This window comes from Palaemon carinicauda, chromosome 43 (assembly GCF_036898095.1).
Source record: "Palaemon carinicauda isolate YSFRI2023 chromosome 43, ASM3689809v2, whole genome shotgun sequence".
NCBI classification, from domain to species: Eukaryota; Metazoa; Arthropoda; class Malacostraca; order Decapoda; family Palaemonidae; genus Palaemon; species Palaemon carinicauda.
This window is the reverse complement of record NC_090767.1, coordinates 28,168,414-28,182,646: the sequence shown is the minus strand read 5'-3', so window position 1 is coordinate 28,182,646 and position 14,233 is coordinate 28,168,414. Positions and strand designations below refer to the sequence as shown.

At 34.0% G+C, this 14,233-nt stretch overlaps 1 protein-coding gene and 1 long non-coding RNA gene across 2 annotated transcripts; both read left to right on the top strand.

Annotated features, from left to right (window-relative positions):
* Positions 1–2,202: 2,202 nt before the first annotated feature.
* Positions 2,203–4,129, top strand: LOC137633631 (uncharacterized). Its single transcript, XR_011042320.1, has 3 exons — positions 2,203–2,339; positions 3,127–3,286; positions 3,940–4,129. It is a non-coding gene; the product is annotated as an uncharacterized lncRNA (long non-coding RNA).
* Positions 4,130–4,694: 565 nt separating this feature from the next.
* Positions 4,695–8,122, top strand: LOC137633762 (uncharacterized). The gene is made up of 5 exons (XM_068366008.1): positions 4,695–4,708; positions 5,151–5,293; positions 6,213–6,372; positions 6,875–7,084; positions 7,851–8,122. The coding sequence occupies exons 1-5, from the start codon at positions 4,695–4,697 to the stop codon at positions 7,855–7,857; spliced, it is 534 nt and encodes a 177-aa protein (XP_068222109.1). The 3' UTR covers positions 7,858–8,122.
* The last annotated feature ends 6,111 nt before the right edge of the window (positions 8,123–14,233 follow it).

Genomic DNA, 14,233 nt, shown 5'->3' with positions numbered 1-14,233 from the left:
ACAGGAACCTCTTCTAACCCCCAACATACCAGTAGAGAAGATTTACACAGAAATGAAGCTAGAAGGGGAAAGTGGCCCCTGTAGTGTTCCTATAGAGGAGATACTGAATCACGTACCTCATTATGATCACAGTCGACTCTTACTGATCAAGGGAATGGCAGGTATGGGGAAAACCACTCTGGTCAAGAAGATCATTTCTGACTGGCTCAGTAAGAAGGATGACATCAAAGGCCTTAATGATTTTGCCATACTTTTGTATGTAGAATGCAGGGATTCCATTGAATCTTTTAAAGACTTGTTAGTGGCGTATTTTGGAGATATTCACCAGAAATTCAAAGATAATGAAATTATTGATGTGTGTTTGGCTCACAAGTGTCTTCTCATCATAGATGGGTATGACGAGTTGAATGATAAATCAGCAAAATTATTCCTAGAAGTTTTGACACTGAAGAAATCCTGCAAAATTAGTGTTATTGTGACAACCAGACCTGAAGTTGAGGTGAGATTCAACAATCAGGTGAAATCTGATTACACAACTGTGTCTACAATTAGTCTTGAGGGAATTCCAAAGGAGAAGAGAGAAGAGTTTGTATGCAAGTATTATGCAGTATTGGAGTCAGACAATTCTCCTTTGCAATCATTAGATGAACTGTTAAAGTATCTGAGGAAAACAATGCACACTATGCATGAGGTGTGGGGACTACCCTTAAATCTCGCTCTTGTAACAATTCTGTGGGTGAATAAACCAGATATTATAAGCAACATCACCACTGAAGCTGAGCTCTACTGGCAATTTTACCTTTTGTCTCGCTCAAAATTAGAGGAGCGTTTGGCGAAATACCCCAACACAGCTCATTTCCTACCAGGTGAACTGCTTCAAAAAACGGAGCAGTTTATTGAAAAACTATGTCTTGAATCATTCAGAGCATTACAAAAAGATGAAATCAATATTCCAAAATCCACCATCAAATATTTGTCCAAGTTCTGTTATCATTTGAAATTGTCAGCCGAAGAGCTAACTGGCGCCTTCCTGAAGAAAGTGACCACTTCCCAGGGCTCCTTTCTTTACAGTTTCCCTCATAAAGGGATGATGGAATTCATGGCAGCTCTGTCTTTCCCTATGAAATTGACAAACCAATGCTGGGGCCAATCTGTAAACACAGCCACACCTACAAAGATCTTTGAAATGCTTCTTGGAGTGAGTCTCCCTGAAAACCTTCACAAATATCAAAAATATGATGATACATATGATCAGCCTATTCCATGTGGGTGACGGAGACGAGATGAAGGTGTCAGAAGATGCCAAGATTGAGGCACTGGAACTCCTAGTAAGGTCGGGAGTGAACGACAAAGACTCTGTGCTAAGAGTCTTGAAGAATATCAAATGTGATCATTCTTCTTCAAGATGGATAGCACAGAGGTTCGAGTTGTTTGATGAGAAAACCAGAATTGAAGATCATACAATTGATGCGTACATTGCCCTCCTTAGAGCCACAGATCCCCCTCTCCCAAACAGAGAGGAAATTGATATCCAAATAAGACTTAATGACACTGATGGGTTAGTTGAACTGCAAAGGCAACTCTACCGGCATCATATCAACCCATCAGACATACGTCTATTTAAACATTTCGACGGAGATTCAGAGCCGACCGTAGAAGAGAGAGAGTCAATCAAGAATCTACTCAAAAATGAGTAAGTTATTATTACTTCACAGTTATTTTGAATATTGCAAGATACATATAATAATAAAATATCTTTATGACAATACACTGGTATATGATCATATATACAAACATATGCACATGCACACATATATAGGCCTACTAATAAAGGGAGAGAGAGAGAGAGAGAGAGAGAGAGAGAGAGAGAGAGAGAGAGAGAGAACTCATAACTTTAGTATAATAATCAACTTGAGTCTTATAATTAATATATTTTATATTGTCAGTATCATCATTATCATCATTGTCACAATTAGACTCATGATAAGTCGGCTAAACATCAAAAAGTCCCGATTTTTATTTCTAATAATTCGTTTACATTAATTTCCTTATTCTACGAAATTATTCTTTTTTTACTTTTCGTTTTCGTCTTCATCATCATCATCATCATAAATTCATCATCATCATCAACTTGATAAAATTCCCAATCAAATCCAATAACTATTTCTCTCTTTTCTTTTCTTCTCTTTGGAACAGTTGTAAGGAATACAAAGGCATCTGAGACCCAACGTTCCAAATCCCTCCAAATATTAGGAACCTTCAAGTGAGTCTTCCAGACCAACCCAGTCTCGACGCCTTCTGTCGATCTTTGGAAAAGACAAAAGAGATTGAATTTTTAGGTAAGAATTTTCTCTGTTTTTTTCCTCTGAGTGACATTATAATACCTCGCCTCCTTTCCCTCATCCTGTCATTCATTGTTAATATCGTTGTTATCATTATCAATATCATTGTTAACATCATTATCATCATCATTATTACTCTATAGATGTAGAACATTAAATTCAGAGGTCTAAATCAGGTGTTTTTTTTTTCGCAAAAAGGAAAATTTTGTTTTAATCTGATTTTAATTTCATATAAAAGCTTTCAATGTTAAGTTTTAATTTCTTTCCTTCCATATATTAAAAGGAAATGTCTTATTTCTATGGTGTTAATTTAATTATTAGTGATGGAAAGGAATAATAGTGATCGTGATTGTAATGAAGAGGAAACAAATATCGGCACCAGTCATAGTCAAACACGGCTCCTCCTGACTCCGCCTCCTTCCTTCGCTGATTGGTTCTCTACAAGGATGTGGGCGGAGTTATCCGAACGGGAGAACCAATCAGCAAAAGGAATCTGAAAAGGTTTCAGCCAATGATTATGTTACAAAAAATGAAGCTGAGTTGTTATTGGCTGATGGGACTTAGATATTGCATAATGTCAGGATTTTATGAGGAGACTAATGACATACCCTAGGCGAGTCAATGCAATGCTTGCGTGCACACGCACACACACACACACACACACACACATTGACTCCCACACACGTTTTTCTCAACGTTCTTCTTCTTCTCCTTCTTATTTTTCTTCTTCTTCTTCTTCTTCTTCTTCTTCTTCTTCTTCTTCTTCTTCTTCTTTCTCTTTCAGTTATTGTCTTCAGTGTCAACGACGTCAGCAGCGTCAGTCGCCCCATCCCTTTCTTGGAGAAGGATCCACTTGTCTATGTCAAGGTCAAGGACGTCAAGGAAGAAGACATCGAGAAGGTTGGGGACATCCTTCGGACATTGCAACCACAGGATGCAAGGAGGTGAGGAGACATCATTCCCTAAGAGAGAGTGTGTGTGTGTGTGTTTGTGTGTGTGTGAAAGGGTACTCTCAATAGGCCTACATATATCCATATCTATTTTGGACTGGACATAGGCCTATTTTCTTAGAACATAAAGTAAACGCAATATTGAGAAATATAATAAAAAAAAGATAATTATAGAAATGGAAAAGATTTTTATTTATTTCTACACTTTTTTCAATTGTTAAAATAGGCCTACATAAATCCATATCTATTTTTGGAAAGAACATAGGTCTATTTTCTTTGAGCATTAAGTAAACTGATCATAAAGTATATAAATTAACATCAATAATGAAAAATGTAATAAAAAGTATTATCAATTTAAGTATTTACTTTTATTCAAAATTTACATGATATTTCGGGTCATGAAATATAAGTATATATAAACAATTGCAATGCTGTGTTGGTCCACTTGCGTGTGTGTGTGTGCGCGCGTGTACGTGTTTGTGCGTGTGCGTGTGTGTGTCTAAATGCACTTCTTCATCTTAACAAAACAAGATAACAATAAAAGCATGAAATAATGAATAATTGTGGGTGACATCATTTAATTTCTTCTTCTTTTCATTCCCTTTCATTTCATCGCATTTTCTTCCTTTCTTTTTTCTTCACAACAGATCGTTCGAGTCAATCGAGTTTCCTCTGTGTTCCCTGGGGAGGACGAGGAGCCCTGAGGTCATCCTCAGACTCCTCGCCTCCTTGAAGGGAGTCAGGGTGAGATACTACATCCGGTTCCCAGAAGAAGAACGACCAAATGACGAAGCCTTAGTCAGAGAGATGGATCTTAAGGCAAAGGAATCCACCGGATGTAGATTTGTTTATTGGTGAGTTTGCTTCTTTTTTTATACTTCTTCCTGTTTTTCATAGGTGTTTTACGATCTCTCTCTCTCTCTCTCTCTCTCTCTCTCTCTCTCTCTCTCACTAACATTTCAAACTTTTCGGCAGCAGGTGATGAGCCAGGATAAATATACTGTATTCACTATAGGCCTAGTTTCAAAATTGATATTTCTTTAAGATTTGGCTTTTGCTTTTTCACTATTAGTTATTGTTATTTAGAATATATATATATATATATATATATATATATATAGTTAGAGAGAGAGAGAGAGAGAGAGAGAGAGAGAGAGAGAGAGAGAAAGAGAGAGTTGATATTTATAACAATTTCCATCTCATTATTATATCCATTCATTCTGAATATTCATTTCACTATCATTTATTATTATTATTATTATTATTATTATTATTATTATTATTATTACTTGCTAAGCTACAACCCCAGTTGGAAAAGTGGAATGCTATAAGCCCAGTAAGTTATCATTATTTTACAGTTATTTTGAATATTACAAGATACATATAATAATCAAATATCTTTATGACAATACAATGGTACATGATCATTCATACAAACATATGCACATACACAAATAGAGAGAGAGAGAGAGAGAGAGAGAGAGAGAGAGAGAGAGAGAGAGAGAGAGAGAGAGAGAGAGAGAGAGAGAGAGAGAGAACTCAAAACTTTAGTATAATAATCAACTTGAGTGTTGTAAACAATATATTTTATATTGTCAGTATCATCATTATCATCATTGTCACAATTAGACTCATAATAAGTCGGCTAAACATCAAAAAGTCTCGATTTTTATTTCTAATATTTCGGTTATATTAATTTCCATATTCTACGAAATTATTCTTTTTAACTTTCCGTTTTCGTCATCATCATCATCATTATCATCATCATCAACATCATTATCATCATCAAATTGATAATAAAATTCCCAATCAAATCCAATAACAATTTCTTTCTTTTCTTTTCTTCTCTTTGGAACAGTTGTAAGGTATACAAAGGCATCTGGGACCCAACGTTCCAAATCTCTCCAAATATTAGGAACCTTCGTGTGAGTCTTCCAGACCAACCCAGTCTCGACGCCTTCTGTCGATCTTTGGAAAAGACAAAAGAGATTAAAGTTTTAGGTAAGAATTTTCTCTGTTTTTTTCCTCTGAGTGACATTATAATACCTCGCCTCCTTTCCCTCATCCTGTCATCCATTGTTAATATCGTTGTTATCATTATCAATATCATTGTTAACATCATTATCATTATCATTATTACTGTATAGATGTAGAACATTATATTCAGAGGTCTAAATCAGGTGGGTTTTTTTCACAAAAAGGAAAATTTTGTTTTAATCTGATTTTAATTTCATATAAAAGCTTTCAATGTTTAGTTTTAATTTCTTTCCTTCCATATATTAAAAGGAAATGTCTCATTTCTATGGTGTTAATTTAATTATTAGTGATGGAAAGGAATAATAGTGATCGTGATTGTAATGAATAGGAAACAAATATCGGCACCAGTCATAGTCAAACGCGGCTCCTCCTGACTTCGCCTCCTTCCTTCGCTGATTGGTTCTCCACAAGGATGTGGGCGGAGTTATCCGAACGGGAGAACCAATCAGCAAAAGGGATTTAAAACGTTTCTTTTGGTCAATGAGATTTTGACAATAGAATGAAACTGAGTTGTTATTGGCTGAGGTGATTTAGACAGTGCATAATGTGAGGGTTTCATGAGGAGAATAATGACATACCTTATGCGAGCTGCTGCAATGCTCGCGTGCACACGCACACACACACTAACTCCAGCACGCACATACAAACGCACACACGCAAACTCACACACACTAACGCAACCTCAAAGAGACAATGACAGACATATTGCTCTACTGTGTTTAGTTCTTTTGCCTCTAAATTCGTTGTTATTATTATTCCCATTTGATCTTTTCCTTTAGAATCTTAAGAAAGAAACACAGAGAAAATGTTCAGTTTTTTATTATCATTTTTCTCAACGTTTTTCTTCTCTTTCTTCTTCTTCTTCTTCTTCTTTCTCTTTCAGTTATTCGCTTCAGTGTCAACGACGTCAGCAGCGTCAGTCGCCCCATCCCTTTCTTGGAGGAGGATCCAGATGTCTATGTCATTGTCAGGGACGTCAAGGAAGAAGACATCGAGAAGGTTGGGGACATCCTTCGGACATTGCAACCACAGGATGCAAGGAGGTGAGGAGACATCATCCCTTAAGAGAGAGAGAGTGTGTGTGTGTGTGTGTTTGTGTGTGTGTGAAAGGGTACTCCCAATAGGCCTACATATATCCATATCTATTTTTGGAAAGAACATAGGTCTATTTTCTTTGAGCATTAAGTAAACTGTTCATAAAATATATAAATTAACATCAATAATGAAAAATGTACTAAAAAGTATTATCAATTTAAGTATTTACTTTTATTCAAAATTTACATGATATTTTGGGTCATGAAATATAAGTATATATAAACAATTGCAATGCTGTGTTTGTCCACTTGCGTGTGTGTGCGCGTGTACGTGTATGTGTTTCTGCGTGTGCGTGTGTGTGTCTAAATGCACTTCTTCATCTGAACAAAACAAGATAAAAATAAAAGCATATAATAATGAATAAATGTGGGTGACATCATTTCCTTTCTTCTTCTTTTCATTTCCTTTCATTTCATCCCATTTTCTTCCTTTCTCTCTTCTTCCCAACAGATCGTTCTGGTCAATCGAGTTTCCTCTGTGTTCCCTGGGGAGGACGAGGAGCCCTGAGGTCATCCTCAGACTCCTCGCCTCCTTGAAGGGAGTCAGAGTGAGACACAAAATCTATTTCCCAAAAGAAGAACGACCAGATGACGAAGCCTTAGTCAGAGAGATGAATCTTAAGGCAAAGGAATCCACCGGATGTAGAAATGGTGTTTATTGGTGAGTTTGCTTCTTCTTTTTATACTTCTTCTTCTTCTTCATAGGTGTTGTGCGATCTCTCTCTCTCTCTCTCTCTCTCTCTCTCTCTCTCTCTCTCTCTCTCTCACTAACATTTCAAACTTTTCGGCAGCAGGTGATGAGCCAGGATAAATATACTGTATTCACTATAGGCCTAGTTTCAAAATTTTATTTCTTTAAGATTTGGCTTTTGCTTTTTTATTATTAGTTATTATTTTTAAGAATATATATATGTATATATATATATATATATATATATAGAGAGAGAGAGAGAGAGAGAGAGAGAGAGAGAGAGAGAGAGACAGAGAGAGAGAGAGAGAGAGACAGAGACAGAGAGAGAGACAGAGAGAGAGAGAGAGAGACAGAGACAGAGAGAGAGAGAGAGAGAGAGAGAGAGAGAGTTATCTATAGCAATTTCCATCTCATCATTATCTCCATTTATTCTGATTTTTCTGTTAAAGTTATCTGATCATGTGTGTTTGCACCTCAGTATTTCAATTATCTCCTCATTGCCTTTAACTCTCATCATATTCTTCTTTTGCCTTTTCTTTATTATCATTATTACTCCTTTCTATAATGAATATAGTAATCTTCGCCTATGTTTTCCTTTGGGTTTATTCATTGAATTGTTTTCCTTCTTCATTATTATTATTATTATTATTATTATTATTATTATTATTATTATTATTATTATTATTATTATTATTATTATTATTATTATTATTATTATTATTTCTTTATTCGACAGGATTTAACTGAAGAAGGAAAATAGAAGAAATGGAACAAAAGGAAGTTCTTCTTTCAAGAGTCACAGCTTCCAAAATCTAATTCACGTTGAAGTCTTTGGAAATAATCATGATCATAGTTGGACAATAACAACATTTTATATATATTTTCAGGTATTTTGGAAATAACCGAATAACATTACTATTTTTAAGAAATTAAAAGGACAATGATATCCTTGGTTCAAGTATGTCTCCCTTTTCTTAGTGTTTAGTATATATAGATCACTTCTAAATTATAAAGGTCATTTTAATATATATGTATATATATATATATATATATATATGTGTGTGTGTGTGTGTGTGTGTGTATGAAAATATAAGTATAATTATAAATATATAAATAAATCAATTTTCAGGGAATGTTTAATATTTCTTCATGAAAACCTTTTGTTTTCGGGAATTGTCAACTTTTATTGTTATGTTTATAATGATTAGATTATAATATTCACTTTCTGATCATAAAGTTCAGTTCTGTAAGGGAATGTTATAAATCTATCTATCTATCTATTTTATATACATATATATATATATATATATATATATATGTGTGTGTGTGTGTGTGTGTGTGTGTGTGTGTGTTTGATATATTTGTTTAATCATGTCTCAGACATCTACTTGACAATAACAAATGTGAGGGAAAGTTCAACGTCTTTATATAAAAACCTATTTTTTTTTTGGGGGGGGAACCTTTATTATTATGTTTATTGTTATATTAATCCTCCTGTTTGTACTATTCATTTTTATATATTATTAGAACTTTGCTCTTGTTTAATCATTTAATGCAACTATTTTTTTTTTTTTTTTTGAGGTGACAAAATAGTGCATGACTTATATCATGTCATATTCTTAGCAAATTGCTGTAAGATTTGAATGTACAAAGATTCCTTCAAATAATTGTCTAACATCTATTCATGACAATCAAGTCTTGCTGATGATAGTAGAGGCGATGGTAGGTAATAAGTAACAGTGGAAATCATCAGAAATAAATCTCTGAAGGAAACAAATGTTGTTTTTATCACCTTTAATGTTTTATTTTTCAATATTAGCCTACAGGAGTCTCTCTCTCTCTCTCTCTGTCTCTCTCTCTCTCTCTCTCTCTCTCTCTCTCTCTCTCTCTCTCTCTCTCTCTCTGGAGGTGAATGAAAACAACAATCCTACCTAAGTCCTTCAAAGGACTCATATCATGCAACAAAAAAGATATGAGAAAAGGGGATCTTAAAACTTTTCAGACAGATGAGTTCATTGTGAAATCTCTTGTTCTGTATTTGATTAGTTTGAACATTAAAGTAAACTTATCAGAAAGTATAAATTTTTCTTTGGACGTACATGTTAAAATGGACCAGTTTTGCTGCCAAACAATCATATGATTATATTTAATCAATTTACTTTTATAATAAAGGATCAAAGTAAAGGATTATCACACTAAGCTTTTTATTGCAGAGATTTTATCTTTTACAAAACGCTTGAACTTTGTAATGGCCTCATATGTTGATGCTGTTTCTTATTGCAGATCAGATGAACTGATAGAACAGAAGACTGACTGACTGACTGACTGATGCAGAGAGATACAGTTCCTCATTTGTTGGACTCAAGAGAAGCTGATATGTTAGGCCAGCGTCCGTCAGACCCATGAAGTCAAATTCTTATCAGAAAGTGAAGGAAGGCAGAACTGAAGCTGACATTGGAGAAGAGAATAATAAGATGAGGTAGGATTTTGAGGCTAAGAATTTTGAGTTACTGTTCTTAATAAATTGTATGAAATGGGTATGATAAGGAGTTACTTATTTTAATCAATTGAATGATAATGTAAGATTTGTAGTTACTGCTCCTAATTAAAGGAATAGAAAGAGTGATATTTGGAATTACTATTTTAATAAACTGAAAGAGAAGAGTAACATTAATATTCATTTCTTTTATTCACGTTGAACATAATTTTCAAAAAGTATATATGCGATTAGACTTATTTTAGAATATTTTCATTTATTTTTACACAATGAAATATAAGATTTGGCTCTGTAAAATTTTTAGATATTAATTGTGAAAGGTACATACTCATAATGGTTTTAAGGCATTGCACTTATTTCACCAATTCACCATTGACCATTAACTAAGAGACATTTGACAATTCTGTTTTCTAAAATAATTATTTTTGTGTGGTTATTGTAGGTTTGTAGGGAAATGATTAAGTGACGAGCTTCTCTTCGGAAATTCCTCCCTCTCCCTTAATGGTGCTTGCATCAGCCCTTTAGTGAGAGGTCATCTGAACATGTCCCTGCACTCATTGAGTCCTTTTCTACAACTCCTTTATTTTACTCATTTTTTTTTTTATCAGACAATTTGGTCAATACAAAATTATATTCATCAGAAGTATATCATTTTCCTTGAACTTATATCATGCATTTAATAATATAGAATACTGAATAGATCTGAGCTGCTACTACGTATTCTTATTAATTTAACTGATCCATTTTGTTTTGCAATAAAATATCAGAGTGAAGATATACCACAACATAGCACTTAAACTTTGTAATGCACTCGTATGTTGATGCTATTTGCTTTTTACAGATCAGATGAACTGGTAGAACTGACCATCAACTGACTGACTGAGTGACTTACTTACTGACTGGTGCACAGGGATATTGACCACTGTCATCTGTTGGACTCAAGAGAAGCTGATATGTTAGAGCAGCGTCAGTCAGACCCATTTAGTCAGCCTCTGGTGAGAGGAAAAGTAACACAGAACCGAGACGAACTTTGGAGAAGAGACAAAAAAGAAGAGGTGAGATTTTAAGAAATAACAAATTTTGGAGTTACGACTCTCAATGAATTCAAGGAAAATAAAAGAATGAAATCTGAATTTGTTGTTCCTGATGAATTAAATGCAAAGAGTAAAATTACTCTCCTGTCGATAACTTTTGCAAAAGTTTTCTATATTGTCACTTTATTGATACTATCATTACTTATGATAAATATATATTTCTTTGATAATTTACTATATCAGACCTATATTAGAACACTTTTAAGATTCCAGTACTGTCTTATATTTAATTTGATATTAATTTTTCCTCTTCCTTTTAGTGGGAAGTAAAACTTAATTTTATTAGCAGAAACAAACAAAGGTGAAAGAGATTGGATGTGTCTCTTCGGCAGCACAGACAGACAGAGACACAGTCAGACAGATAAGCAGCAAGGAACAGACAAGTAATGTTGAACAAGTATTCTACTCCTTATATTCTCCAAAATGTCTTCAAATAATTTCACCTTGAAGTGTTTTATCTGTTATGTCCCAAATTACATTTGTATTTCTGAATCAGAAAAAAATAAGTAAAGATTAACTCTGGGTTTTCAATCATTCAACTTTGGTCTTTAGAAACTAACTGTAAAAATCACCTGTCCTAAATAGTTTCATTATATGGATTTTATTCACCTAATTTGTCTTCAGTCATTAAGCAAGATCCATTAAACCTACTTTTTTCACAAAAGATTAATTCTTTGTTTATTGCATGTTTTAAGGAGAATTATTTGTTGCACTTCTTGTGGAAAATTCCACCATTTCTTCCAATGGCACTTGCATCAGCCCTCTGGTGAGAGGTCATTCTTATAAGATATCGTTTCTATTCTTTTTTTTTTTTTTTATTTAGGTGTCTGGGCAGTCTGCATCCACCCAGTACTTGGGCAGGAGTGGAGAGTTTTTAATGCATTTCTGAGACATTTTTGCTATGGGCCACAAGAGCCTGTGCATGGCTGGATGGGCCAGGCAATGTACCTAAACAACAGACATTGTCTGCATTCTGGAAATAGAGTGTGACCTCAGGGAAAAGCAGGTCATCTCTCAAAGTGTTAATTCCTTCATTTCTCATCCCGGATCGATGTCGGTGAGTACCAGACACAGCCATTCCTTTACTTTGTCCTTCTCTAGAGTCATCTTCCACTTCTTTGCACAGAGCCTCCTCTCTTCAACTTCTATATTTTTCTTAAGATTTGTTGCTGGACGATTTGGTTGATGCACAATTAATATTTCTCATTTTCTCTTCTTGCGACAAATTCACAAGAATGGAGGAGCCTTAGAATGAAGGAGCAATTTTGATTCCGGATTGTTCTTTTAAATGTAAATTAATTAAGATTATGGAAATGAATATGATGTGAAAACTGAAAGATAAGATCCGTTTTGATCATCCGTTCTTTTAATTGCTACTTTATATACTTCATGGGAAGAAGCTCTTGATATTAACTTCATTTAATTGTAGATTCAAATAACCAAAGAAGAGTAGTCTAGTCTCCTTGAGAAGCAAGACGAGGACATCTTCATCCCAGCAAATCATCTGGAATCCACTTAGGTGATTAGATCCTCTTGATTGATTAGAACTGAAAAGAACTCACCCGATCTCCTGTTTGATCATAATCTTCAGGTGAGTACCATTAGAGCTTTGCATTTGATCAGCACACAAGTGAAACAACCTTACTTATGGATTAAGGGAGATGTAATCGATTTAAGGGATTACTCAGCAAGCAAATTGATAATCATATAATTACAAGGAAGTGTAATAAAAACAAAATACTCCTTATTTCATTAATAGCACACTCACACTCTTCATAATAAAATGAGTTAATGTGTAAAGCTATAAAGGCGACCTTCCTATCTGCAAATTTGCTACTGTACAGAAATGATTACTCTCCACATTAACTTATAGCAATGTCTTTAGCAAGAAACTTTTTTACCATGGCTGACATGAAAATTTTGAATTACTCTTTTAGTTTTTCTTCCCAAAGTGGAAAATGAAATTAACGAATCCCAGAAGCATATCCCTCATGATGATGATGGCCCAAAGTACATGGTGAGCCGTGAACTTGAATACTTGACTCTTTTTAGAATTTTATCAGTTATTTCCAGGAATAAAGAACATGCATTTTGGTACAGAACCCACACATCTGTGTTCATTTCCCCCCCTGCTCCAGTCTGCTATTCTGTCCACCTGCATGTGCGGAATCTCAACAACAGGTCTTCAGGTCATGTATCATTCCACATGCTCTTCTCAGGAATTTAATTTCCAATACTCATATTATTTTCTGTTCGTCTCTACATCCAGTGCATTCTGTAGAGCTGTGCACTCCTGTTGTCAGAGTCAACCTATTTATTAAACATTTCTTAGAAGCCCTATAAATACATTCCTAAATTCCATGTGCTTTGTAATAACTTTTTATTCCTTCTCAAAGAAAACATCTACCTTCTCAACCTAAAATCCTGTTTTTTTCCACAGGAATCTGATCCTAAGTGAGAAAAGTCCACAATAGTCCAATGCCAGATTCTGATAACAAGCGGCAGCTGAGATAAAGTTTACAGTGCCCCAGGAAGGTCCTGTAGTATGAGGCTCTCCACCTGCTGACTCCTGTCCTCAGACTTCCAACTCTGTCTATGCCCCATGACCCTTATTTCCCACCTGCTCAATGGGGTATTTCTTCACTGTTAGCAGAAGAAAAGATATTTTTATTCATAATTTATCTTTTTTTTCAGAATATCTTGGTGCTGTATAATCTTTTTGTTATAATATTTTATCAATGGCTTACCAAGAATGATTTTTGTTGTTGATACATACAGTATTCATAGTCCTTATAGAATGTATTTTTTCATCACATAGGATAGTTATTCCGTTCCACAACATCACACTTTTTCTCAATATATATCAGTTCCCATATACTGTATGCTCATGAACGACACAATTTAAATATTCTATTTATTATACCGTATACCCATACACAACATGATTTGAATGTACTATATTTATACTCTATACCAATTTACGACATAATTTGAATATACTACTTTCATACTTTATACCCATTTATTACATAAATTGATTTTACTATTTTTATATTATACATCCTTTAAGAACATAATCTGAATATACTATTTTTATACTGTATACTTATGTCATAATTTGACAGTACTATTTTCATAATGTATAACCATTTACGACATGATTTGATTTTACTATTTTTAAACTATATATCCTTCAACAACATAATTTGAATATACCATTTCTATACTGTATGCCAATTTACAACATAATTTAATTGTACTATTTTTCATACTGTAAATCCATTTACAACATAATATGAAAATGCTAGTTTTATACTCTACACCCATTCACGACATAATTTGAACGTACTATATATTTTGTAGCCTTCTGGAATATTTTTGATTAACATATAATCTAATGTACTATATATACCATTTCTTGAATTCTGATTTTCACTTTATGCTTGCTCATGGAATGCAAATAGATTCAATATATATTTTGTGCTATTGGGGGAATATCATTTTGTTGACATATATTCTTATATGATA

Coding starts and splice junctions, on each gene's coding strand:
- LOC137633762 (XM_068366008.1), top strand. Junction 5,294..6,212: donor AAAAGAGATTAAAGTTTTAG/GTAAGAATTTTC, acceptor TTTCTCTTTCAG/TTATTCGCTTCAGTGTCAAC. Junction 6,373..6,874: donor CAACCACAGGATGCAAGGAG/GTGAGGAGACAT, acceptor TCTTCCCAACAG/ATCGTTCTGGTCAATCGAGT.